Source organism: Carassius auratus, unplaced genomic scaffold (genome assembly GCF_003368295.1).
Source record: "Carassius auratus strain Wakin unplaced genomic scaffold, ASM336829v1 scaf_tig00003529, whole genome shotgun sequence".
NCBI classification, from domain to species: domain Eukaryota; kingdom Metazoa; phylum Chordata; class Actinopteri; order Cypriniformes; family Cyprinidae; genus Carassius; species Carassius auratus.
The window spans coordinates 221,160-247,147 of NW_020523526.1; the positions used below are offsets into that span (position 1 = coordinate 221,160).

Here is a 25,988-nt window from a genome sequence, read left to right on the forward strand (position 1 = left end):
AGGGTACTCTAAGAATTTGTAAAATGTGTCCCTATAGGAACGTATAGTGACATGACAATCACCACAGTGGTACCTGGTGAGATGTAGAACAAAAATCTGGTGGAGTTTACAGAAAACAATTTGATTTCCTTTTTTATGAATTTTTCAAATATGTCCGCATAGCAACATAAATAGCATACGTCATGATTTTGGTAAGCAATTAAAAAATGATACAGTAAAGTAAGATGACAATCACGACAGTGTTACCTGGGGAGCAGTAGAACAAGAATCTGTTTGCAAACAACAATTTGATCTCCTTTTCTATGAATTTTTTAAAATGTGTCTGTATAGCAACATAGATTGCACTGATGAGAATTTTGGTAAGCATCATGTTGTGGAGACGCTGTTTCATTGTGAAAGCGAAAAATACTTTTTTTGGCCTGCCAAAAGAGGACACAATTATTTGTCAGTGGTTAAGTTGTATTAACAACACTGTTCCATAAAAGTTCAACCCAAACATTTTGATATGTGCAACGCATTTTATGGAGGACTGTTTCCTGATCCTGGAAGAGAGGTTTACATATGTGAGTGGGGCCCCACTTTGCGATCGCGTTCTTGGTGGGAGGGGGTTGGGGGGGGGGGGTCTCATGCACGGGCCAAGTATAGGTCTCTGAAGGAAAGTAAGGGGAGTTACTAGAGCTGGGTGTTTTTACACCATGATACCTGATTGGTTGACGTCATAGTGACGTTAGGTTTAGGGGTGGAGTTGGGTAAGGGGGATCATTTAGATTGCATGATTTAGAAACACCCAGCAGTTCTTTTTGTTTACCATTAGCGCATACTGATTCAGCATACAGTCTGCATACATGTCTACCCAGGTTTATCAGATCCATGTTGCACAGTGTGATTTGCAATGATCTTATAGCATTGCTAAAAATCATGCAGTGTGTAGAAGGAAATCCAGACACAAATTGCACCTGTTTAGTAGGATATGAACATTACATAATATATCTTCTTAAAAAGGTTTGACTCATATTACTACTATTTATTTATTTATTTTTACTAGGCCTATATGGGCTAATTGCAAAAATAATAATTTTCTTGATTAGCCTATTTGGTTTAATAGAATAATGAATGTACTCAAAGTGGTTAATGTCAAGTTTGTTGCCTGTTTTGTTAGTGCAGAAGAAGATTCCATCCCTAAATTCTTTTTTTAGGTTTAGGACAGGGGGTGAGGGGGCTGGTGGTTTAGACGTGTCGTTTCACACGTTTCAGGTCTGTGCGATCATTCCTCTGGTCTGACTACAGTTCCGAACAGTAGTCCTCTGTAGTCACATGACCCTGACGGGAACCTAATGTATTAGTCATGATGAACACGTGTGGACAACACTGTCCCACATACATTTAATTATAAATAAAACGGCAACTAAAAGGTTGACTTTGAGCAATCCTGTTAACCTAAAATAGTGGTTAAATTTTAAAAGGGTTCGTGTAGTTCGTGTATCTCCACAAGTAACGCACACAAATCGTCAAAAATACTAAGAAACTAGTGAGAAGCCACCTTACTTAGGTTGGTGTTTTGTGGTGCATAGAAGGAAAGAAATGCTGTCTGTGCGATTTTATTTTGCAAGACCACAGAAACTAGACGTGAATCAGTGAATCAAACTTTAGGTTTTCAAATATAATCTATAATCATACCTCAACAAAATAATGGAAAATTATTATAAATTAGCAAAAAATTGCTAGATTTCATTAATTAGCATAAAAAGTTTTAACATTTAAATAAGTTATATCTTAAGGAATTAAAAATATTGTACATATACAACCAGCTATCTAATACAAAGAAAAATGACACGCCAGGTGCCCCTATTCCTCTGTCAATCATAAGGCTTTTCAAACTGTTCCTGAAGCCTGAATGAGGGGTTAGATAAGGAAAATAATAAATACAAAATGTAAAATGTAAAGTCCCCAGGACATGGATTGACAATCACTGGAATAACCTATTCATTGGGCCTGAGGGAGAGAGAGCCACCAATTAAAAATTTGTTCCAGGCTATGGGAATAATGCGATGACCTAAATGATGCTCAAACTTTAGATGAGATTTAATATAATCAGTGGCTGGTGACACTTTATTGCACTTTGCATGCCAAGCAGAAGTTTCAGAAAATAAGCAGTATTGAAAATAATTTCAGCAATACTAACACTAATTAACCACAACTGCCCTTATTTATGTGATTTTATGTAAGCAAAAAAAAAAGCCTAAACTTCTACACATTCCCCACCCTTTGCATGCTTGTTTTATTGTCATTCAGATTTTTATATCATTTAAAAAGTTCATAATAAACATTCAAAAGGTAGAACTGACCCTAAATAATGAGGATACCAATTTTGTGGTCCTCTTGGCTCCAACAAAATTTCACCATATTTAAATCCTTTCTGTAGCTGCATTTGTGCAGAAAATCTAGACAATTATAACAATTGAGCATGGTAACCTGCACCTACACATAAACTACAAATACATCTAATAATGACATCAGACAAGCAAATATCTTGAAAATGAGTTTTATAGTTTTCAAGTACTTAAAACAGTTAAATAAAAACATGTCCCAGAATATACAGAGTGAACAGTATGCCCCCAGATTATGTATACATCCTACATTGTTACTGTCATGATGCTCTTAAGAGTCAGTTTGTAAGCTTGAGACCATAGGAGTTTTGTGATCAATAGGATAAGAAGCTGATGACTTCTTGAAAGCCCGCGGATGGCAAACCTTTGACACTACAGAATGTAAAGAATATAATGAAAGAAAAGATAGAAAAAGGTACAAATAAAAATAGCCTAATATGGCAGCTGCCTACTTATAAGATCAACAATGGAAACACAAACAACCGATTTTTTCATTTTTATAATTTTTAGGCAGAGCACAAAATGCACATGAAGTCAATCAATAATGTACTGAATACCACAATGACCATGATTCAGGAAAAGATTCTTGATTGAGGTTTCAGTACAATTTATCTCTTGAGGACTTTGACTTTTAGGTCACACAAAAAGGGTCTGACGTTCACAGAATAATAATTCAATCGTCCAATATCTTAATGGACCAGCACCAGGCCACCACAATGAGCACCACGGCCTTCCATGGCCAAAAAATCGGACACATGAATATTTTAATACAAAAGAAGTGGAGAGATCTGCATAAATTTGAGCTCCTCTGCACATTGTTTACTCAACAATTCCCTTTATCCAGATCAAGCTGAGGAGAGACACACACATGATTCTTGTGCATGGGAACGCTGTTGTCGAAATATGAAGTGTCAACCTTTTGAGGTGAAACCATGCATATGCTTCCCATAAGTGAATTAACATCTTGCAAACAAAGCAGAGGGTTTATGGAATAAAACAGTCAAGCTGGACAATGATAACAAATATCTGCACATTATCAGACTTGAATAGAATTCATACGTAACCTGTACACTTTCTACAATATTTATATTCATAGTAAGGAAACAATAAAGAAGTGCTATCACTAAAAAGTAAAGAAAGATATTTCGCCATGATTTAATTGTACATTTGCATTTTCTATTTAAATTACATATGTTCAAAAGGAACATGATTGAAACAATGGATATTTACACAGCTTATGCATTGAGTCTGAGGGACTGGTCTTCTCGTCGTCTGGAGGAAATGTCAATGTCTATGGAATCTTTGCCCACGATGAGACGCAGGCGTTTTGCTGGTGGGAGCGGGATGAAATCATCCTCGTTATCGAAGTAGTCCTCTTCTTCGTCCTCAGAGGACATTGATTCCACTTCCATGTTCTGACCTACCTGAGCACCTGCCTTGTGATCCAGAACATCCCCTGCTTCGCGCTTCATGATGCCCAAGGTGACGTCCTCTGGGTAAGGGTGATGCAAACCCGTGCTGTCTTCCTCCCGTTTCAGCTGGATCTTGAGTTTGGTGGAGCTGCTGTGGGAGCCGTGGCTGAAGCCGTTGTTCAGTTTAGCCACGTATGAGCTGCTTCGGTCCTTCTCGTGCTCTTTGCTGAACTTGATGCTGATTTTGGACGAGCTGGAGGAGTTGGTCTCTCTGGCGTCATTCTTACTGCTGCTGCTGTCTCGACGCCGGCGTAGTGTTATCTTGGGGATGCCTGAGTTGTTCTGCAGAATCAGCTGAGCGTCGTAGCGTGTGATCTGTCGTTTCTTCTTGCTCTTGCCTCGGCGCAGGGCCTTGCTGCTTTTAGTCGAGCCATTGTAGTGCTGGTGGCGGTCCGGCAGGCCGAGTACTACCTTCCCACAATCTGCTACATCTGCAGCCCGAACCGCGTGCCGCAGGTCAGGCAATCCCTCCTGGAGGAAAGCCTCCCCGTAGGAGCCGGAGTCTTCCTGTTTTATCGTCCTCCGGCGTCTAGGACACATCCCTTTCTTAGGACAGCTGGTCTCCAAACTAGGGGTGTTCATCTGGTGCCCTGGTGTCACAGGGATGAGCTCTCCAGGCTCCGACTTGATGACTACACCCGGGCTAGACAGCTGACTTGATGCCTGCGTGCCATCAGCCACATGAGCACCGAGAGAGGTCCTTGTGGACCTACGAGTTCTGTAAGGGCAAAGTATGCTGTCCTTGCATGGGGAAGCACCCTTCGAAGAGCTCGGACTGTTTTCTGATGGGCGCGCAAAGCTACCTTTGCCCCCAGAGCTGCGTCTGTCTGTCTCTCGTCTGGAGGGCTCCTTGAGATTCCCACTAGCACTCACTCGGCTAGAAGATTTCGTCCATGCGCCTCGACATCGTCGTCTTCCTTTAGGCAAACGCTGTGTGGGCTTTGAATTAAGTCTCTTTGGTAAACTTGAAATATCCGCTTGACTTCGTTTAGAGGATGAGGTAGAAGAAGGAGTGCTTGACAGAGTTTGCCTTGTTACAGCTTTAGCTTCTCCGTGCTTTTTGACACAGGACTGTGAAGTCCTCTTACGTAATGCTGGAAAAAAAATGAAAGGAAGAGAAATGGTGAGCTGAAGCTGTAACAGCATTATTAATATCAAGGTCTAGTGTTACAGGTCTCTCACATGTTTGTACAGTGGTTGGTTCCTGAGAGTCTGCCTCTGCATTGGAGCTGACAGACTGGCTGTCAGAGTTCCTGCAACTTTCTCCCAGCTTCTTCAGTCTGTTCAGACGCTTGTCTGTCTCTCTGAGGCCATACTTGCTATTGATCACTGGAGTCTCCACAGGCAACCCTGCTTTCGACTTAAAAGCTCCAGTTCCACGTCTGCCAAAACGCAACATTTTTTTGTTGTTGTTACATTTAGTAAACAGACATTTAGAGCAAATATGTATAAATTAATAATAAAATACAAGTTTCATTTTAAAATTAAACCCTGAATGATCAAGTTTAATATATATTTTATATTAAATATTACATTTAAAATTAATATTTGAAGCAAATAAATTAATATTAAATATAATATGAAATTACAAATGAATATGAAGGATGATACATTTATTATAAAGAATACTTGTTTAAATATTACATTAAAAATTACATTATATTAGTCAATATAATTCCATACTAGTAACATTTTAATATTTATAGAGAATATGAATAAACAAAGAGTAATGTTACATATAAATGTTATACTTAAATATTAAACAATATTAATATGTTAGTACTTAAATATTACATTTAATGTATAAATTAAAAATTATATTAATTTTAATTCAATTAAATAGGCTAAACATTTAAATGCAATACTTAAATATTCAGAACAAATTCATGTTTTAACTACTACTTAAGCATTCTTTCAGTAGAACTGCATAAAGTAGCCATTTATAAATCTTCCAATACAAAATGTTGTTATATTCATTCATTCCTAACTGCAGAAAGAAGCATGAGAATCTATAGGCATGCAGCATATGATACCTTTCACAAGTATAGCATTCACAGAATTCATTGTTTTCTCCAAAGAATCCATCTCCATAGTAACAAGAGATCTCTTCCCCCGGTTCAATGTCCCGCAAAACCTTCACACAGGCGGTATCTCGCCCTGTTGACACAAACTGGAACAAACAGCACACGTTAGTAAAATGTAATTTCCAGTTTCTCGTTTAATTTTCATCTTATAGAAAGCAGGGTCTAGCCTCTTTGAACTTACCTTGCAATTTGGCCGGCAATCTGTAAAAACAATAAACACCTTACATTTAATACAAAAAGATCACGCAGTATAATTGCATAATTTACAGATCAGGTCTGACTACTTAAAATAGAAAAGACAAATACCATGGTTAATAAAAGCTGCAGGTCCGAGCCAGAGTTGCGCGCAGTTTTTGCGTGTAGAGTACATGACACTGAAATCATTCTCTCCATGTCGAAGCAACATCCTCTCTTCACTGGGAGACAGCTCAGCGATGCAGCCCACAAGATGTTCGATTTTATCATTCCTCTTCCTGTAACGTGCACAGTAAATAAGTACACGATGAGATGAGAAGTTGATGATTTGATTACATAAAGAACGTTAACTCACCAATCTTTTGTTGCAACAATTTTGGCTCCGTTTTGCTCAGAGGAGTAGCGATTGCAAGGAAGGATCTCAAAGCCGCTGTCTGAAGCAAACATGCGAAGGTAAACAAACACCTACCATGACATGAGAGGGAAAAAATATAGTATGTAAACATTACATTGCATAAATAACATATGTTTCCAAAAACAGTAAAATATGAAGTATTTATATTAAAGTACATTTGATATTAATGTTGTAGCAGATAATACTATTAAACGTATATTTAAATATCACATTTAGTATTTACATGTATAATCCATTTGAATTTATTTTTTATTATAAACAAATCAATTAAATAAACATTTAAATGTGACATTAAAATATTAATATTTATGTATTTGGAGCAAACATTTATATGTGACCAGTGCAAAATGAGTGAGAATAAGAAATTTTTCAAAAGTTTATTTTTTTTATTTTTATTTTTTTAAGTCTGCAAAGTTGATTATTAAGCCAGAATGAGAGCATAGTTCCTAGCCATATCTGCCTAGAAAATCACAACTTTTCATTTTCCATCAGTCTTAGTACACGATGTAACTACATAAGGGTCAAGTTTTAAAAAAGGCAAAATATAGAAACTCTTGACATATTTGAGCTAACGGTCTATGCTAAGCTAAAAGTGCTACTGCCATACCTCGACTGAATAGATTCGCAAGGGTACTACAAAGATCAAGGTCTATAAACGTAGCAAAGAGATCGGTAAAATAATCCATGTGACATCAGACACCATAATTTTACAAGGCTACGAGAATACTTTTAGTGCAAAAAAAAAAAAAATTCTTATTCAACAATTCCTCTTGCTACGTTTCTAGACCTTGATCGTGGTATTACCCTTGCTTTCTATGGGAGAGTCAGAGAGCTCTCAGACTCCACCAAAATATCTTAATTTGTGTTCAGAAGAGAAAGAGAGGTCTTACAGGTTTTGAACGACATGAGGGTGAGTAAATAATAACAGAATTTTCATTTTTGGGTGAACTATCCCTTTAAGACACAAGCGATTATGTTTGAGTAAATACTTAAATACTGTAATTCTGTGTACATGTATATATTTATCAGTATTGTGCACAATCAGAAGTGCCTTTATGTACATGCTTTGGATGACACTCAGCATGATAAGAGAGCAGAAAAAAGATACTCCTCCGAGAAAACGTACAAATAAAGGTAATTAAACATCTAAAATTATTATTTGGAGCACTGGTACTGCTAGATGAGGGCTTAATGAACTCAGTTTTGTGAAAACCTCAATCGACATTTCTGACTTTTTATTTTTGCCTGTAGCTCAAAATTAGCCTGTGCGAATTCCTACTAATTTTGCCAGCACGGGTTACATATACAAATAGTAAAATTTTAAATAAATATTCATTTTTAACATCTTAATATTTAATACTATGCATTTAATTTACATTACTATAAATATGCCAGGACATGAGAGAAAAAACATGTCGGTCATCATGAACGGAGTTCTTTCAATATGTATGATTTACATGCGCTTTGAAGAGCTTTTCCTGGGACTTCGTCTTGTTGAGAAAGTGATGTCTCGTCCAGTCGCCAGCAGTCAAAGCCTGAAAAGCTTTTTCCAGGTTGTCATGCTTCTTAAAAAGCTCGATCACTTCCCTCAGCTCCCCTTGTCGACCTTTAATTAGCCGAAACCTAAAAAGGAGCAACACGTTAACACGAAAGACAAGCTTCCTGACTGCAGACACTGAGAATTTGAATTCACCAAACAAGAAACACAAACCTGGTGTTCATCTTGTGGGTCTGGAAGCCAAGGTAAGGATCCAGGATCAAACTGGTGCTCAGATCATCATATTCACACAGCTCTTTGGCAGTCATTCCAGATGAGGGGGCATGGCGCCTTTCTGCCTCCGGGGGCGCCCCACCACAACCTGTTAGAGGATTCAGCATGAATAACCATTGAGAACAGGATTTAGATGCTGTATTAATAGTTGAAGAGGTTGGTTTTGCAAGGAACTTACGTCGACTGCATCTTCTAGCACTCGGGGAGCCCTTGCTTTGACGAAGATGGGCTCTCTGTGTGTTTTGCAGCCTGGACTTGCTTACGGGCTGATTACTGGAGAACTTGCTGCCATGTCTCCTGCCATTCAGCACCATGTTCTTGGTTTCTCCCATCTACTTCATACCAACTGGCGGTCTGGGGAAGGCGCATTGAGCTGCTGTGTGCTTCTGAGAAACCATTCAACAAGGAGACAGCAGAAACCACTGGGATGAAGCTTGATCTGTGTCTTATCTGCCAGGATACTCCAAAGCAAACTTCACTTGTTTCTTTTGATGTTACTTCACCTACATAAAATATGAAATCATTATATTATATTTTGCTTATCAACGTATAAATGTATTTGATCAATGTTCGTAATTCGAACACAATTTCAACAAGCATATTAGTAGCTGAATTCATGATTAGCATGCAGTGAATTTGAAAAAAAAAAGTGTTGCAAGACGTTTATTACTTTTCAAATATTCTCGAGTATAGAGCGCAACCCCCTGGATGCTATTGGAAATAACAAAAGCTGCCTTCAATTAAACTACAAAGCTTGAATTCACAATCAATATTGTATTGCAAATAATACAACATTGACCAATATTTCATAAAATTAATCTTACACATAAAATATGTTTGATAACTAACATTGGCAGACCTATCCACTGTAGCTAAAACACTCCCGTGTAAACGACGGTGTATTTAAATCCCAACACAAACCACATTTAAGTATATGCCCCAAAATTACTGTTTTACTACAACTAAATGCAATGGTGATATAATACAATGCCTTTAAATTGTTTCTGCGACGAGTTAGTTCGCTTAATGTGTGGCTAACAGTCTAAAATAGCAGTTAAAGTAAACATTCGATGAACGCTAACAAGGTTAGCATCGAGCTAACAAAACAATGAGACTCGCCGAACCGGCAGAACAAATACATCTGAAACGGAGTTCCTGACGGATTTCCAGCATTGTAGTAATACATACAAGAGCATGATCGTACCCCACACATTTTATTTCTGTGAATATTGTTTTTAAAGATACTGACATTAACCGAAAATGATTATCAAACTAGGCCTAAGGTGCAAATTGCTAGGCGACACCCGGAAAAGCCCTGAGCAAGGAGGGATCTCGGTTAGCATATCCACGCAGTACTCCAAATACTCACTTTATTCTCTTCCGCGTTGAGGTTTGCCCATCACCAAAGTCCAATGCAGTCCAAAAATGACATATTGCCAAAAACTGACCGAAAATATTACATTAAAATTCAAGATGGCGGCCGTTTCCAGATCAACAGAGACGACAGGATAACCGAGCCGCCTCAGAAAGAAATAGACCCAAAATGTTTTAATTATCGGCGCTAATTTGACGCTGGCTTCTTCTTTCTACACCCCAAACTGTCCACATAATACCGTCGCACAAAGAAACGGTGACTGGATGTTGACCAAGCGCTATAAACGCCTCGACAAACTCAGATGTATACAAAGACAGCGTTGTTGTATTACCCCTTTAAATGTGCACTTGCGGATCAGTGCGCGCGTGTTTCCGTGGAGCAGCAACTGCATCCCACCGACTCTCACAAATATACACTTTAAATGGAACAGTGGAAGAACTAAGTATTTTTGTAAGTCGTGAGCACGTAGAGAAATGGTACCATAATCAGCTACAATAACTGTATTATTATTATTTTCCCCTGAAGTGTGTGTGTTGTGTGTGTGTGTGTATATATATATATATATATATATATATATATATATATATATATATATATATATTCTGTGTTTTATGCAGATTCTCACAACTAACTAATTAGTAATATTGAAAATATACTGATTATTGTGCCACACGTCTGATGTTGTGATTCATAACGTTTTGAGAGTGGAGCACTGAAAAGTCTCTTTCAGGCATGACCTTTTAACATTATATTTACTTAAAAATATAAACAGAGAACAGTTAAGAAAAACAAAAAGACAAGTCAACATGCATAGGTCTACATCAGCACACTATAAAAAGTGAAAAGTGTTAAGGTTACACATAAAATAGACTATTTGGATCAGATTCATTAAAAACGTATTAAACAGGCATGTGCCTACATGTGGCTTTACTGTAACGATCATAGCACGGAGGTACAGCGAGATGGTGTAAACCGTATATTAGGTGGTTTACAAATGTATTTATTTTTTTGATCAGTGGTTTTAAACGAGTTTATTTAATTGAACTGTTCGAAAGAACCGATTCGTCGAAATGATTCATCATTCCCATCACCAGTCTGTGTGATGTATCGTTACGTTACCAGATACACGCTGTAAAAACATTTTGATATGATTTTCATTAATAATTTCGATCAGCATGAAATATTCGTTAAATACATGTAGAAATCTGACAAAAAGATACCACTGCCGCTATACGGAACTAATGACAGCAGAAATCGAAAAGCGTGTTAAGCCTGTCCTCGGATCAGTTTTTTTCCGTTTGAATCCTGTTTAAACGAGCAGCAGAACGTCCTCAGAGCTGTTCCCGGATCAGCCATAAACACCCAAGGCTGCAGGCAGCACGCACACTGATGATGTCATTCGCCGAGAACAACAACAGTCTCTCACAGGGATTCTTAGCGGCTTAGTTTGCTCTAAAATGCTGATTAATTCTCTCTAATTAAACGCCTTTTTGAATTAGGAGCCCAGTCAGACCATCACGATAGTTTGACTTAAAGTATTGCACTGAGCGAACTTTAGAACAGAAGATGTTTCACAGCTATCGCTAAAAGATGTCAGGCCGCGGTGACAAGCTAACGACGCGCCACTAGCTGTCTGTGCAAGTTTGAAAAAAATTACACGTCTTTTTTTTTTTTTTTACGAGCTTTTCTGAGCGAAGTGCTACAGTGTTTGCGAATAATATTAACTTGACATCTCAGAAATCTGCTAGTATGTTAAAGGTAAGTTATCATAGGTGTTTCCATATTGTTTACTAATTCAAGTGAAAATAGATAAATTGCACACTCATTTACTTAGTCGTTAAAATGTTTTATTACTAAATATGTTTTATGCATAAGATGTTTTTTGTTGCACACGATAAATGATACTTCATTTAAAAAAAAATCGAATCGAATAGACATTTTAATGTTTAGTACTGCATTTGTTTTATACATTTACTGTTGAGATTCCCGTGTCTTGTTTCACATGACAAACTACATTTTGTTTTGATATGTAAACAAAACTTAATCCAGTTCAAAACCGGTGTGAAAGATTTCCATACTGCTGAGATGCACATAATAAATGACTTTTTATTTTCTGAAAGGTTCAGTTAAACGTCTCTCAGTGAGAGCAAGACAAAAGGATGATCTTGAAGAGTTAACCAAGCACTGACAAACATGCCTCAACGGAAGAGAGCCCTTGTTCCCATTAATGCAAGGAGAAGGGTTAAAGCTGATGAAGATTACTTCCCTTTCAACTCTCTACCGGTGGAATGTCAACTCCATGTGCTCTCATTCCTCAGCGAAGTGGACAAATGCAACTCTGCCCTTGTGTGTGCGAGCTGGAGCTGCTTAGTGCGCTCTGGGAAGCTCTGGAGAGTTGCAGACTATTCCCGCCGTGGGGTGTTTAATCTGGGCCAGGAGGGTCTGCTTGTTTCCAACAGAGAGTTTGAGCGCTGGAAAGCTTGGGTTCACCATTACACACATCATCTTATATCCCGTGGGGCTAGTTTGCTTACTCTGAAGGCCAGTTTTGATCTAGGGGACCAGTGCAATAAATGGGGCGAGCTCCTGTCACATCTTCTAGAGAACGTGCATTGCCGGGATCTCAGTCATTTAGACTTGAACTGGACATTTACGCTGCTGGAACCTCTCGACCTCCGTGTCCACACCAGTTCTAGTTCTCATCAAGAGAATATTACCAAGATGGACCAGGTCAACAACTTTCATATTCTCCTAGCCAGGCTCGTCCACAGCTGTCCCAGGATTTCCAAAATGCGCCTGCACTTCGACTGGTCCGAAACATCCGTTGCGCTGATCACTCAGTTCCAACACCTCCGTATCTTAGAATTGAAGTACTTTTGGGTATTCAAAGGGGTCAGTCCGAACACTTTACAGCTGCTGGCAAAATCGCTGCCCAATCTAAAATCCCTCACGCTCCATGTTCTTGTTCCACTGCGAAATCTAGGAATCTCGTACACCCTTGAATCCCTTTCGCTCGAGTTCCTTGATGTGTCACCCAGTCGAGGTCTGGTCTTCTCCTGCCTCAACCTCCCAGCGCTGCGAGAGCTACGGGCGAAAAAGATAGTTCGGGGCATTACTCTGGACCGTCGGACTCGACTACAGATACAGAGTCGATGGCCCTGCTTGTATCAGGTCTTACGTGAAGGGACACCTAAACTTCAGGCCCTTAACAATGAAAGACTCCTTCCCAGCTGGAAAGAGCAAAGTTACAGAGAGCTGACATCAATCCTCCAGCAGTCTTGCTACTGTCTTCAGCATTTAGACAGCTGGCTTTGGTGAAGTTGAGACTTTTACAGACAATTACAGGCAACACATAATGGCCGAAATAAGCACAGCCACATCCTGAAGTAAACCATGTTGGACAATTCGAAGGACCAAAAATAGAATCAGATAACACACTTCTGCTGATCCTTTCAATATGTCCAGATTCTTAACTATACAATCATGCCTCAAGAGTTTTAGCTTGTGTTCTGGCTGAAGTGTGTGCATTTTTTAGGAGCTTAAGTGAATTCAGGAAAAGTGTTATATTGTGCAAAGAGGAGAATAAAGCGGATTGTGGCAGGGGAGTGTGGCTCACTTTGACAAGAACTTTAATTCCTCAAAATATTTCAGTCCTTGTGTGTTTCAGTAGGAATCAACAAAACAATTGTTGCCTTTATTTTGTGTGCATTTTTGTCTTGAAATAATTTTTATTTCAATGTTTTCAGCTTTCCATGACCAAAAGTTATGACATTCTTGATAATCTATATTTGAGACAATACAGACAACTTTTTTTTTTTCCGGTAATTGAATTGTAATCTTTCTTTCATAAACTGGAATTTAAATAGAAGGATTACAATTTTTATCAAGCCTAGGATTGTTATTTTGAAGTATTTTCACATGATTGAAAATATGCATTGTGTTGCATCTTCATGTTTATCCATATTTGGGGCAAATGTCTCATAATTAAAAGGACCGTTACTGAGTTTAGGGCTTTCTAAAGAATTAATAAGAGTAAAACTTAAACTGATAATCCATTCTTGACATTATGAGGTATCAACTGACCAATGAATAAGCATAGATTGACTGAGATCAGATACTTCGCATTCATGCCAAGCATTTAACCAATGTAATATAAACTTTAAACACAGTGTCTTTCATGATGTCTGTGATCTCTGGAGTATTTTATGAAATGAAAATATTGCCTTTAGCCTTAAAAACCAATAGATCAATCATATAATTTATTTTTTATGTGCATAGAAGGGTTTTTATTAATAATAGTTTTTTTTTTCCTTTGTAAACAACTCAATGGATGAAAATGTGATTAGCATTATCTCATGCTCGTCCACAGGATGGCACCATACCCTTTTCTTTTTTAGCTGTGTTCCTTTCTTGCCGCCCGTAAAAACAGCAGTGTGAAGTGATAAATGAATTCTGTGTACTGGCTGGAATTGAAACCGCTACAATAAATTCATATGATTTCACTAAATAAGGTTTTTTTGTTTTATGTATTCAAACTTAGTGCTACAAAATGGTCCACTGTCTCTAAGGTTCCCTCCCATCAATGTTAATATTTGTAGGTTCATTTTAAGATAATTCTGAAATGTTATGTAGTCATTTCAGTTTCAAAGAGGCAGATTCGATTTGGTTTGATTTCTTTTTTGTTTTTATATTTTGGAATGTAAAGGGTGAAAGTTTTAATAGTCTGTCTATTCTAAAAAGTAGATTCCACAGGACATTTGTTAATTTTAATAAGACAAAAAAAAAAAAAAAAATGTTGAGAATAAAACTGAATGAAGGGGCAGGTGTTAAAAAAAAAATAAGCAGGAGAGCCCCCTCCTCCAACTCTTAAGAAAACACACTAGAAGTTTCCCTCGAAAACACTGATATAGTACTACAGAAGGTTCAGAAACCAGCTACTTAACCAGTCAGGTGATTCTGGAAAAGTTTCTTGGCAGCAGCACACTGCTCTCACCTGACAAGGTCTCAAACAGCTGGATGTCTCATCACTGAGGTCTGAAGTTCTCTGGCAGAACATAAGATGGACTCAAGAAGATCAGCATGGGTTTACTCTAGCTGGTTCCAGTGATTAAAAAATTGACATTTACATCTGATGCATCACCTTTCTCAACATCTAAGCTTTCTTTTCTTTTTCTTTTTCATTTTGTTTTTATTTCTGACCTTGAACTACATAATCAATATAAAAAATGGATGTGGGGCAGAGTGCGAAGGGACACAATACATGTGAAATACCATTATATTTGTTTGTTTCTGGCTCATCCACGCTAGTTAATGTGTAATCTTGGAATGCGCTCTTCTAGGCGTGTTCTATGTGCTTGACGCCTTTATCAATAAATATATTGTCAAGGTCTGCGAGAGAGAGTTTAAAAACTTACAGCAAGTTCTCCTAGCTCAGTTCATTCTTGGAGGTTCCTCAAAAAGATCAGAAATGGCCAAAGGATCTTGCATGTCCAAGTCCTTGGCTGTCGGCATTGGGGTCCTCACAGTATCTTCTGTTAGTGGTTTAGTGTTGATGGCTGTGATGTACCAAATTCAAATAGAGAAGTTTCCTCCAGTGAGTCCACCGACTCCAACTAAACCGGGTATTCCAACAGGACCTCCGACTCTCAGACTTCCTGACTATTTGATTCCTGAGAGCTACAAAGTCTTCTTCCAACCGTACCTTTACGCAGCGATAAATAACAACTACACAAACCAATCCTTCGTTTTCACCGGGAACTCAACTGTTAGAGTAAAGTCTATGGCAGTCTCAGAGACCATCTATCTTCATGTTCACGACCTAAACGTGACGACTGTGGAAGTGACAAAATCGGATTCAAATGAGAAATTATCAGTGAAAGGATATACAATTTTTCAAAATGAAACTAATTTCCTTAAAATCGAACTAGCGACAAAAATCTCTGGAAATGGGACCTACTATGATATTTTCACCAAATTCGAAGGGGAACTTCTTGAAAACTTGGCTGGGTTTTATGTAAGCTGGTACACGAAGAAGATAAAAGCTGAGGAGGAGGAGGAGGAGGATCAGGAGAGGTAAAGACTCTGTACATTATATTAGAAAGTGTAGAAAATGTAGTTTCTTTCAATAGAAACATCTTGTATGGACAAGTAAATATACAGTGTGTGTATATTCATATATACTCATATGTATATAGTTTATATATTACATTTTTGTATTTCAAATGTTGCTTTTCAAATATGTTTTCAGTTCATTTAAGACAGGAACTTCGAACATAATTGCTGTTGTTCATTTTTATTTACTGTTTTGCATAAAAATGTCTCCACAGACTCCTCGCCACCAGTCTGCTGCAACCGACAGATGCCAGGAAAGTTTTCCCGTGCTTTGATGAGCCAGCACTGAAGGCTGTGTTTGATATTACTATTATCCACAGACCTGGCACTATTGCCCTGTCCAATGAAATAGGAGGTTAGGATCCTTAGTAGTACTGCACTGATCTCACTGTACTGATAATAATGAAAAATTATTCATATAGATATATAGTCCTCCTGTCTCTAATACGGATAACAATAAATCAAATCAACTGTTGCAAAGGCCTTTAAAAAATCAAGCGAATATTGTTCAATATAACTTCAATTTTTGTTTTATCATTAGGGGCACATAAGATCGAAATAGATGGAGAAGAATGGATTGTGACTGCATTTGAGGAGACCCCCATAATGTCAACTTATCTGTTGGCTTTCACTGTATCGGATTTTACGTATAAATCAAAACCTTCCAGTACTAACATAAATGTATGTTTCTTAAATTTTTAAGTTAATTTTTTTATTTAAGCCACTCGAGTGTCTGCTTTTTATTTATTTATTAACATTTCAAAAATGATATGTATTTCCAAGATACATGCTCGGAAGGATGCTATTGATGCCGGCCATGCTGACTACGCAATTGAATTAACAGAGAAGATTCTGAAATACTACGAAGAGATTTTTGATTTGAAATACCCACTTAAAAAAATAGGTCAGTCAACGGAAAGGAACTGCATTCACTGTTTCAATGTGGATTATTTTAATTGCATGCATTAATATGTGTGGAAGAGGTTTAACACTTATTTACATTTATTCACTCTCAAATTGTTCCAAACATGTATGACTTCAGTTTTAGAAAAAAATATTTTACTATTATTATTATTTAAATGGGGTCCAAGGTTGTTTGGGAGTCCTCTGATTTTGATTCATGGACAAATGCATTCTTCAAAATATAATATTTTGTGTTTCACAAATAAAAAATAAAAAAGGCAGGTTTGGAACAACATGAATTTTTTTGTGTGAGCTGTTCTAAATTGAACAGATACAATACAACTACAATGGGAGCATTCAAACTCAAAGTTTATAAGACCACATGCTGAATTTGTTTTCTTACAGACCAGATTGCTTTGCCAGACATCAGTGGTGGAGCTATGGAAAACTGGGGTTTCATTTCATATCAGGAGTCAGGTCTGTTATATGATAAAGAAAGCGGATCGACATTTGATCAAGAGCTCGTGGCCACTATGATCGCTCATGAATTAGCACATCAGGTAAGCATCTCCATTTATTTAAGAACATGATGTATAACATAACAAAACAAAGATATTAACCGCTCCAACAAAACGAGAATAATGTACCATTTTAACTGACCAAGTAAATAATGAAATTGTAAGAAAATGATATAGGAAGCACTTTCCTTTTTTCACGTGTTGATTAGCCTGTTTAGTTTGCTCTCCTATAGCATGATAGTTCATTGTGTTTTATTATAAGCATTTTTTTTGCTGTAAGCCTACAGAACATTAGATCATCCACTAGAACCCCTAAATAAGTCTTTAACTAAATCATCTTTTCACACCTGTGTTTGATTTCAGTGGTTTGGAAACCTTGTTACCATGCGCTGGTGGAATGATCTTTGGCTGAATGAAGGATTTGCAACATACATGTCATACATTGGGGTGGAAAATGTTGGCTGGGACTTAGTATGTTTTTGTTTTATTTTAGAACAATGATTTAACAGTAAACCCAGGGTTAATTCTGTCTTTCATTCTTTCTCATTTGTGGACAGCTACAATGGCCATAAGTTCATTAAATAAAAACTCTGCATCCCTCCACCTCCTCTGATGATATGATTGATTTGTGTTTTCAGAGAGATCTTATCGTTCTCAGAGAAATCCAGACCGCCTTTCAAGTGGATTCCTTAAACTCTTCCCATCCTCTCAGCTTGCAGGAAAATTATATTCAAACTTCCACTGAGATCATAGACCTTTTTGATGACATCACCTACAGGAAGGTTGGCATTAATACATTCCAGCATGTTGATGAGCATACTTTACAAAAATGTTATAATATATTTTATAAAGTGATCTTTTATTACTATTATTATAAGAAACCTCCATGCTCTGTTCATTCTTTAGGGTGCTGCTGTGTTGAGAATGCTGGCCACATTCATAACCGAGGACGCATTTATGAAAGGAATCAAGGTAAAGCGAAATGGGGGGAAATGCATATATAATAATTCATATTTTTTAATAATATTGAAGTTGCTCATTTTAATACCCAACTCAACTACATTATATATACATATTTTAAATATGTAAAAAATATTGTATTTATTTTTTATAACTCTCATTATACCTTTCATGGTATAATATGGCTTCCATAACAATTTATGTTTTTATGTGTTATAATATTTTCTGTATTTATGAAGATTTTAAGGTATGGTTATGACTGCATAATTACAAACTGTATGTATTTTAGACGTATCTTAACAAGTTCCAGTACAAAAACACTGTGTACAAAGATCTTTGGAGCTGCTTGCGAGAGGTAAATTAAGAACCTATGTACCTTATTTTCAAGCTGAAATGATATGATATGAGAAGATAATGACAAATATTTCCCACAATGATCAGGAGACAAAAGAAAATGTGGAAGCCTTCATGAGCACATGGATTGAGCAAGTGGGGTATCCAGTAATCACCATTATTACCCAGACGGGGGAGACTTCTCAAGAACAGTTTTTACTAAAGCAAACAGGGGGCCATGAGTGAGTTTCAAAAATCTAATTGTGGTTTACATCAGCATACAAACAATAGTATAATATTTACTGAATCATTTATGAAACATGGTACATAGCAGTGGATTTAAACTACAATCAAACGCCAAATGAATCATATTAAGTAGCCTAGCTTTCTTACCCAAATTGCTTTTTATTGATTCATTCAAATATTGTTAATTTGCTTCCTAACAGTATTCCATGGCAAGTTGACATCAGATACATTAAGGCTACTGATTCCGGGGTGAAAAACGATTTACTGAGAGTTAAAGGTCCAGGTAAGGAACAGAGAAACATCAAAGCATCATTTCAAATTATACAAAAAAAAAAAAAAAAAACTTGGCAAAACAACAAGCATAAATCTGCAGTAACTTTTTTTTGTTTTTTGTGATTAACTGCTTCTCATTCCTGAATTCTTCTTTACAGTCCGAAGGCCGCACTTTGAACTTAAAGACAAAGATGAGTGGCTTCTCGCAAATGTCAATTGCACTGGCTTTTTCCGTGTCAACTACGATGAAGAAAACTGGAATAAGCTTCGTATGCAACTTGAAAGAAATCATCATGTAAGTATCTTTGAAGAAAGTTTTGTTACTAGTATCCTGCCTCTGTCACTATATGATGTCAGCATTCTACCGCGTCATTTTAAAACAAATTCAACACATAACATCATAATAATAAATCCAAAATATAATTTTCTCCACTTTCCTGCAACACTGCAGTTTTAAATGTGTGCTCTTTTAATTCAGCTACCAGTATTCTGTTGGTCACAACTGGACTTCAAATGATTAGAATTCTGGAACGCAGCCAAATGCGAAACTTTTTCACACAAGCTTGTGTTTGCTTCTCTGCTGCATTGGCAGGTGTATGAATAGAAATCAGTAGAACGAAAAGTATAGTAACCTCTCCATAAGTGGAGAAGAACGAAAAAGAACAGTCACATTCTAATACGTTTTAGTTTTAAATAACAAGTGGATTTTTGATGCCAAGAGGCCAAAAAGCACAATCTCCCTCAATATCTAGAGTGAAATTAAACACAGTACCAATTTTGCAGTCCCCGGGTATGCTATGTTCATGTACTTGCGTGAAGTAGGTTTGATCATTTACTGAAAATATTTTAAATCCAAGCCCGAGAATACTGATGTGATCAAAAGTGGCTTAATCTATGTTATTGATCTCTCTTTAGGTCATTCCCCTCATCAACCGAGGGCAACTAATTGATGATGCTTTTAATGTTGCAAGGTAAAAAAAATTTGATTGGCCAATGTTGTAAAGAATTATTTGGCTTGCTTTTATTTTATTTTTTTCTGCATTTCAACTGATTATTTCTATATAGGGGTCATCGCCTCAACATCACAATTGCATTGAGTCTAACCAAGTACCTGATCAATGACACCGAGTATATTCCATGGGAGTCAGCACTGAAAAACCTGGATCATTTAATCCTTATGTTTGATCGCTCTGAGGTCTATGGTCCAATAATGGTGAGCATAAAAGAAATAGTTTTGTGAATGTGCATAACATAGTGAAAATTGTGATACTCACCATTGACTGTACAATTCTATGGCTAGAAATACCTACGCAAGCTAATCACACCACTATATGAGCACTTTGAGAATTCCACAATAAATGGAACCATTCCTGAGAAACACACTGACCAGTAAGCAACACTTGTGTCTTGCTTTATGTATATTTTGTTGAACATCTAGCAATAATTTATTTTTTCCCTCAGGTATAACCAGGTAAATGCGATTTCAGTAGCCTGCAGCAATGGCCTTCCTGAGTGCATAGATAATGCTAAGAATCTATTCAAAGATTATAGAAACGGCACAAATAAGTGAGTTGCGCCTTAAAGATAAAATGAAATGATTGTCAATAACAGTTCTACAAGATGCATAAATCATATTGACTTGAATGATCTTTTTACATTTAGCATTCATCCAAATTTGAGGAGAGCAATCTACTGCAGTGCAATAGCTTCTGGGGATGAGTATGATTGGGAATTTGCTTGGAAAGAATACCAAAGAGCCACAGTCACGACAGAGAAAGACAAACTAAGATACGCCTTATCATGTACCAAAGAAATCTGGCTGCTGAACAGGTCAGCGCAGAGCAATGAGCTTTATACCATCTCATCCGCCCATTTTGTTTACTTCATACTGACCACTGAGGTTTGTAATACTACAGGTATCTTCAGTACACTCTTGATCCCTCAAAGATAAGGAAGATGGATTTGGTTTCTACCATAAACTACATTGCCAAAAACGTCGCTGGCCAGCCCCTCGCTTGGGATTTTGTCCGTGGCCATTGGTCCTACCTCACCCAAGAGTAAGTTTTGATTTTAACATTTATTTGAATTCAGTGAATGGAAACTAGAGAGGTAAATGCCATAAACCTGAACTTCTTGTGCGAAATACTCATTCAGCAAACACGAGGATGTTCAGTTGTCTTTGACTTGAAACCAATCATGAATTGTGAAATGTAAATCTTGTAAACTCCTGCAGGAATATTTACAGCAATGAGGAAGTTATAGCACACACTTAACATAAAAGAAACAAAGATCAGGAGCAGTTTGGGGACCAAAGGCTGCCTTCAGCTATAAATGAATGACAGTCCGAATTGTCTTAAAGGCTTTATAACATAAGTTACCAGAAATATATGGGCATGTGACTAACGATCATCTCCTTTGACAGGTATGGAGTGGGAGTCATATCTTTAGGCAGTCTGTTAGATGCCGTGACAAAAAGGTTCTCCACGGACGTTGAACTTGAAGAGGTGCTTACTCTCTCATTCTTTAGTTATTACAGAGGGATGGTAAAGTGTAATAGTAGACAACTTCTCAATCTGTAATTGTGTTTCCACCACTGATCTTACACAAACATTCCAAATTGTCTCTACACAGCTGAAGCAGTTTCAGAGGGAGCAAGAAGAGGCTGATCAGGCCCTTGCAGCTCGAGCTTTGGAGCAGGTCATTGAAAGGACAGAGGCAAATATTAAGTGGGTGAAAGAAAACAAGCAGATTGTTAAGGAATGGTTCATGGGAGAGCTGTAGGATCTTTTAGTTTTTTTGTAGGCCAAGCACAATTAGAGTATAGGCAGTGGAGCCAATACAATCACAAACAGATGTAAAGGCATTCCACAATAAAGGCAACCCCCTCTTATGGTTCGGAGATGGTTTCGAACAAAAGATGACTTTCACTGGAGAATTATTCAAGCTTTAGAAGAGAATAACAAAGAATGTGCAATTTTAAAATGGCTACATAACACATTCCCTATGCTATGTTGAGTAGCTAATGCCAACTCTATTGCGTATACTAGAAAAAAGGCCAAGAATGAATGTTAAGGGCAGCTTTATTGCCTTTACTATGATTTAGTTGATATTAGTGACTCTGTTTACAGTGAGGAAATCACATCTAAGCACATTCGGAAAGCACTGTATGTCTATTGTTATAGTTTAATCTTATTAAAATACATATTTAAAAATATTAGCTTGATTTTCATATTACATTTTATAAAACCACAGCCATCATTTTGATCAATGTGATTGGTTGAAAGGTTGAAGATAAAATGACAAAGGATGTGATGTGTGTTTTTATTAGACTTATTGTTTTTATTGAAGGCAAACATCTAAATCTTTAAATAAAGTGCATTCTTTTTACACAACTGTATTATTTTTTACATTTTGGGGTGCATTCATACTCCAATAGATCTATGATGTTATGAGATTAGATATTTTATATCTATATTAGACATTTAAATTGTACATGGTCATTTCCTCTTAGTTTTACATTTAGAGAACCTTTGCTCTCATTAAAAAAAAAAGAAATGTAATCTTCAGCATGTCTCAAACGAAATATACATTTTTATACTGAACACAATAATGTTGTGATATCTAAATTCAGTTGTAGCCTTTAATACTACTGGTTTAACAATAATGCCACTAATTGGCTATAATTTTAATATTGTTGCATTTCTAAATATGATATTGTAGAACTGTTTTCAGTTTACAGTGCTTGATGATCTTAAAGGGATAGTTCACCCAACAATAAAAATACTGTCCCTCATGTCATTCCAAATCCGCAAGACACAAATTAAGATATTTTTGATGAAAACCGAGAGCTTTCTGACCCTGCATAGAAAACAACAAAACTATCACATTCAAGGCTCAGAAAATCAATAAGGACATAGTAAAGATTGTCCATGTGACATCAGTTCAATCGGTTCAACCTTAATTTTACGACGCTATGAGAATCCGAGGAATGCACACATGGACTATTGTAACATTTTGATGATCTTTTCTCGTATTTCATTAAAAATTCTTACAAAAGTCTCAGGGGTTTGGAACAACATGAGGGTGATTAAGTGATGACAAAACTTTCATTTATGGGTGAATTATCACTTTAAGGATATCTCCTTAATATACACAATATACTTAAAAGGAAATTAAAATACAAAAGTCTTTATTTTAAAATGGTACTTTTGCGGTTTATTTAAGATATTTTCATGTGATAACAAATGAATACTGACCATGTGGTCTTGTTTTGTGGCGTAAATACACATTTGGTAGACAGATAAGGCACTATGATGCACGGTGAAGCTCAAGGGTGTCGTTCAGTCATCCTGAAAAGAAGATCCCACACAACATAAAACAGATGTTACAAGTTTGCACAATGAAACTCCGACAAATCCTTCACCTGATCACGGTGTTATTTTCTCTTCATCTTAAACCTCTTGATGACAGAATAACAGGAAATGGTTAAAAGATTACACATCTGTTCATGATAAATCCATTTCCAAAACCAATTCTTTATTTAGTCAGAGCAAAACAGAAAATTTCTTCAACTGGGCAGATAATCTTACCCATTCTTCATCGTCTGCTCCCTCACACTGACCGCCGCTCTTCCCCTTATTTTCCCGATCTGCTTTGTTAGCCAGTATTTTCTCTGTCCACGATGCTCCAGCGTTCTCATCTCCTGCAAAATTGCACTTCGTCACAGTACCACCATCCAGTTTGGCGAAGGAAACTAGACAGAACAGCACATGCAGCCATCTTGATTTATCCAGAAGTATATACTATTTTCAGAACTGTACTTACAAATAAAGGGCCCGTCTCCTTTTGTTTTAAGGCGGATTTCTCGGCCTGGCTCGAGCTCGGTTCTGTCCATCTCTGCTTCTGAGATCCAGAATGCGAAGGACTGACTAGGACAATGTTTTGCTGTTATTTTAACCAGCTGGTCCTTATTCACAATGTCACTCAGCTGGCGCTCATTTAGACAATCTGTTTCACCCTTAGCCTCCACTTCTGCAATGACAAACAAACCAACACAACATGCATGTAATAGTCTGCTTCAATACATCAAGACATTTTTGTTAAATCAGCATTTACAAAATTATACATTTACTTATTAGAGTTTATTCAAGTTGTTATTATTGCATGGTATAACTGAATGCTGTTAGAACAGGTTGGCATTAAAAAGCACACACACACACACACACACACACACACACACACACACACAAAACACTTGCCATGTCAAAACCAAATGGATTTTCAGTTTAAATAAATGTACTTTATGGTTACTCACTGAAGGAAGACATCAGGTATCCTGTGTTGACCTTCCTGGTATCACTGAAGTTAGGTTCAATTTCATTTCCTTTTGAATCATATTTTCTGCGATGTATTCTGCTTGGCTTGATGTACAATACATTGTAGCGCTCCTGAAATTTACACAAATTAAGTTTTTAATAATAATGATATCCCAAACTTATGTTTTTAATATATATATATATATATATATATATATATATATATATATATATATATATATATATATAAATATCAACAACAAAACGATTGTTGAATTACTAAGTGTCTTTTAAAACATTATTAATTAAGATCTTTGTCTTTTTATGAAAATAAAGTAATATTGGGTTTGGTGATTTATATATTTTACACTGATGAAAAAATACAGAGAACATTGTAAAACATTATTACAATAAAAACGGTATATTATACTATATAATAAAGAATAATTTATTCCTGGCCATTACTCCAGTCTTCAGTGTCACATGATGCTTCAGAAATCATGTGTGTGTATATATATATATATATTATTATTAACAACCTTAATTTTCTGACCCCAGACTTTTGAAAGTTAGTCTAGATTATTGATTTATTAATTGAGGAAGAGTTTTAAGTTCTCTAACCTTTCTGTTGTTCACATCTGTTATGACATGGCGTGACATATCCACGACCGCCCCCTCTAAAATGACACCATGACCACTGGAAATTAAAAAATATAAATAAAACACGATGCAGGAACCAAGGAGAAAACAATAGCTACAATAAAAGTACAATGACAGTCATAAATTCCGACAGAACGCCATAGTCATATTTGCTATTATAAAACTATGGTCACTTTTTAACCAACGCTGCCATATAGAAACTTGACGAAATATTCTTAATAAGCACATCAAGTATTAATATACTTAATTTATTGTATTTGTACAATATTAATTGTAACTCGACTACGGCATTTATGGTTATCCATGTACACGGGAGAAGAAAACCAGGTTGTGCACTCGATGTCGACTTCGAGGCAGCTACACATCAAAGCATTACCTCTGGTGAACTAAAGGATCCCATGTGGAGGACAATTTCTCATTATGGACAGGTTTGTTTAATAACGCAGAGTTGTCATAAATGCGACTCATCTTCAGCCGATGATTTGGATTTCGTCGAGGTCGAAAGCTCTGCTACTTCCTGCTTACGTCATCATGAATGCTGCGTACTTCGCAAATGTTGCTACTATCTATCTATCTCTCTATCTCTCTATCTCTCTATCTATCTATCTATCTATATATATATATATATATATATATATATATATACAGTTTCTCTTTCAAGAAGATATTAATATCTATATTAAATCTTCGCCTACCTCATGTAACAAAAACTCTGAATGTTCAGTTTTTGGTGTTTTTATATAACTTTTATGTATTATTTTTTGTTATGTGATCTGTTTTTTTTTTTCAGTTGTTTATCTATCTATCTATTTATTTATTATTAGTTTTTCTTTCCTAAATTTTCATTGCTATGAATTGTTAGGCCATCCATGAACCCCTGGCTCTTTTCATTGGAATATGTTTTGTTCACTTTTTTATTCCCTAAGCAAGTGTTTAATTATTATTATTTATTATTATTTTATTTATTTTT

At 36.6% G+C, this 25,988-nt stretch overlaps 4 protein-coding genes across 5 annotated transcripts; 2 read left to right on the forward strand and 2 right to left on the reverse strand.

Annotated features, from left to right (window-relative positions):
- Positions 1–2,526: 2,526 nt before the first annotated feature.
- LOC113070223 (histone-lysine N-methyltransferase KMT5B) lies at positions 2,527–10,024 on the reverse strand. The gene is made up of 10 exons (XM_026243446.1): positions 9,694–10,024; positions 8,503–8,827; positions 8,265–8,412; positions 8,011–8,176; positions 6,494–6,603; positions 6,250–6,416; positions 6,125–6,144; positions 5,893–6,029; positions 5,042–5,241; positions 2,527–4,953 (listed from the first exon to the last, which is right to left on the reverse strand). The coding sequence occupies exons 2-10, from the start codon at positions 8,654–8,656 to the stop codon at positions 3,623–3,625; spliced, it is 2,433 nt and encodes an 810-aa protein (XP_026099231.1). The 5' UTR covers positions 8,657–8,827; positions 9,694–10,024; the 3' UTR covers positions 2,527–3,622.
- A 9-nt stretch (positions 10,025–10,033) lies between these two features.
- Positions 10,034–14,206, forward strand: LOC113070224 (uncharacterized). 2 transcript variants are annotated; one of them, XM_026243448.1, is made up of 2 exons: positions 10,034–10,149; positions 11,820–14,206. In XM_026243448.1, the coding sequence occupies exon 2, from the start codon at positions 11,893–11,895 to the stop codon at positions 13,015–13,017; it is 1,125 nt and encodes a 374-aa protein (XP_026099233.1). In that variant the 5' UTR covers positions 10,034–10,149; positions 11,820–11,892; the 3' UTR covers positions 13,018–14,206. The 2 variants fall into 2 exon arrangements, with proteins under 2 accessions (XP_026099233.1, XP_026099232.1); XM_026243447.1 differs by lacking the exon at positions 10,034–10,149 and adding an exon at positions 10,584–11,457.
- Positions 14,207–15,096: 890 nt separating this feature from the next.
- Positions 15,097–22,248, forward strand: LOC113070229 (aminopeptidase N-like). Its single transcript, XM_026243455.1, has 20 exons — positions 15,097–15,771; positions 16,026–16,165; positions 16,352–16,491; positions 16,594–16,714; positions 17,119–17,273; positions 17,595–17,702; positions 17,870–18,013; positions 18,138–18,203; positions 18,481–18,546; positions 18,633–18,766; positions 18,971–19,053; positions 19,202–19,338; positions 19,959–20,014; positions 20,109–20,256; positions 20,344–20,432; positions 20,505–20,609; positions 20,706–20,873; positions 20,960–21,100; positions 21,466–21,547; positions 21,675–22,248. Exons 1-20 carry the CDS (start codon positions 15,167–15,169, stop codon positions 21,822–21,824), a joined length of 2,838 nt encoding a protein of 945 aa, XP_026099240.1. The 5' UTR covers positions 15,097–15,166; the 3' UTR covers positions 21,825–22,248.
- Positions 22,249–22,350: 102 nt separating this feature from the next.
- On the reverse strand, positions 22,351–25,579 carry arpin (actin related protein 2/3 complex inhibitor). Its single transcript, XM_026243454.1, has 6 exons — positions 25,395–25,579; positions 24,980–25,055; positions 24,358–24,490; positions 23,868–24,074; positions 23,633–23,796; positions 22,351–23,392 (listed from the first exon to the last, which is right to left on the reverse strand). The coding sequence occupies exons 1-6, from the start codon at positions 25,484–25,486 to the stop codon at positions 23,384–23,386; spliced, it is 681 nt and encodes a 226-aa protein (XP_026099239.1). The 5' UTR covers positions 25,487–25,579; the 3' UTR covers positions 22,351–23,383.
- Positions 25,580–25,988: the final 409 nt, after the last annotated feature.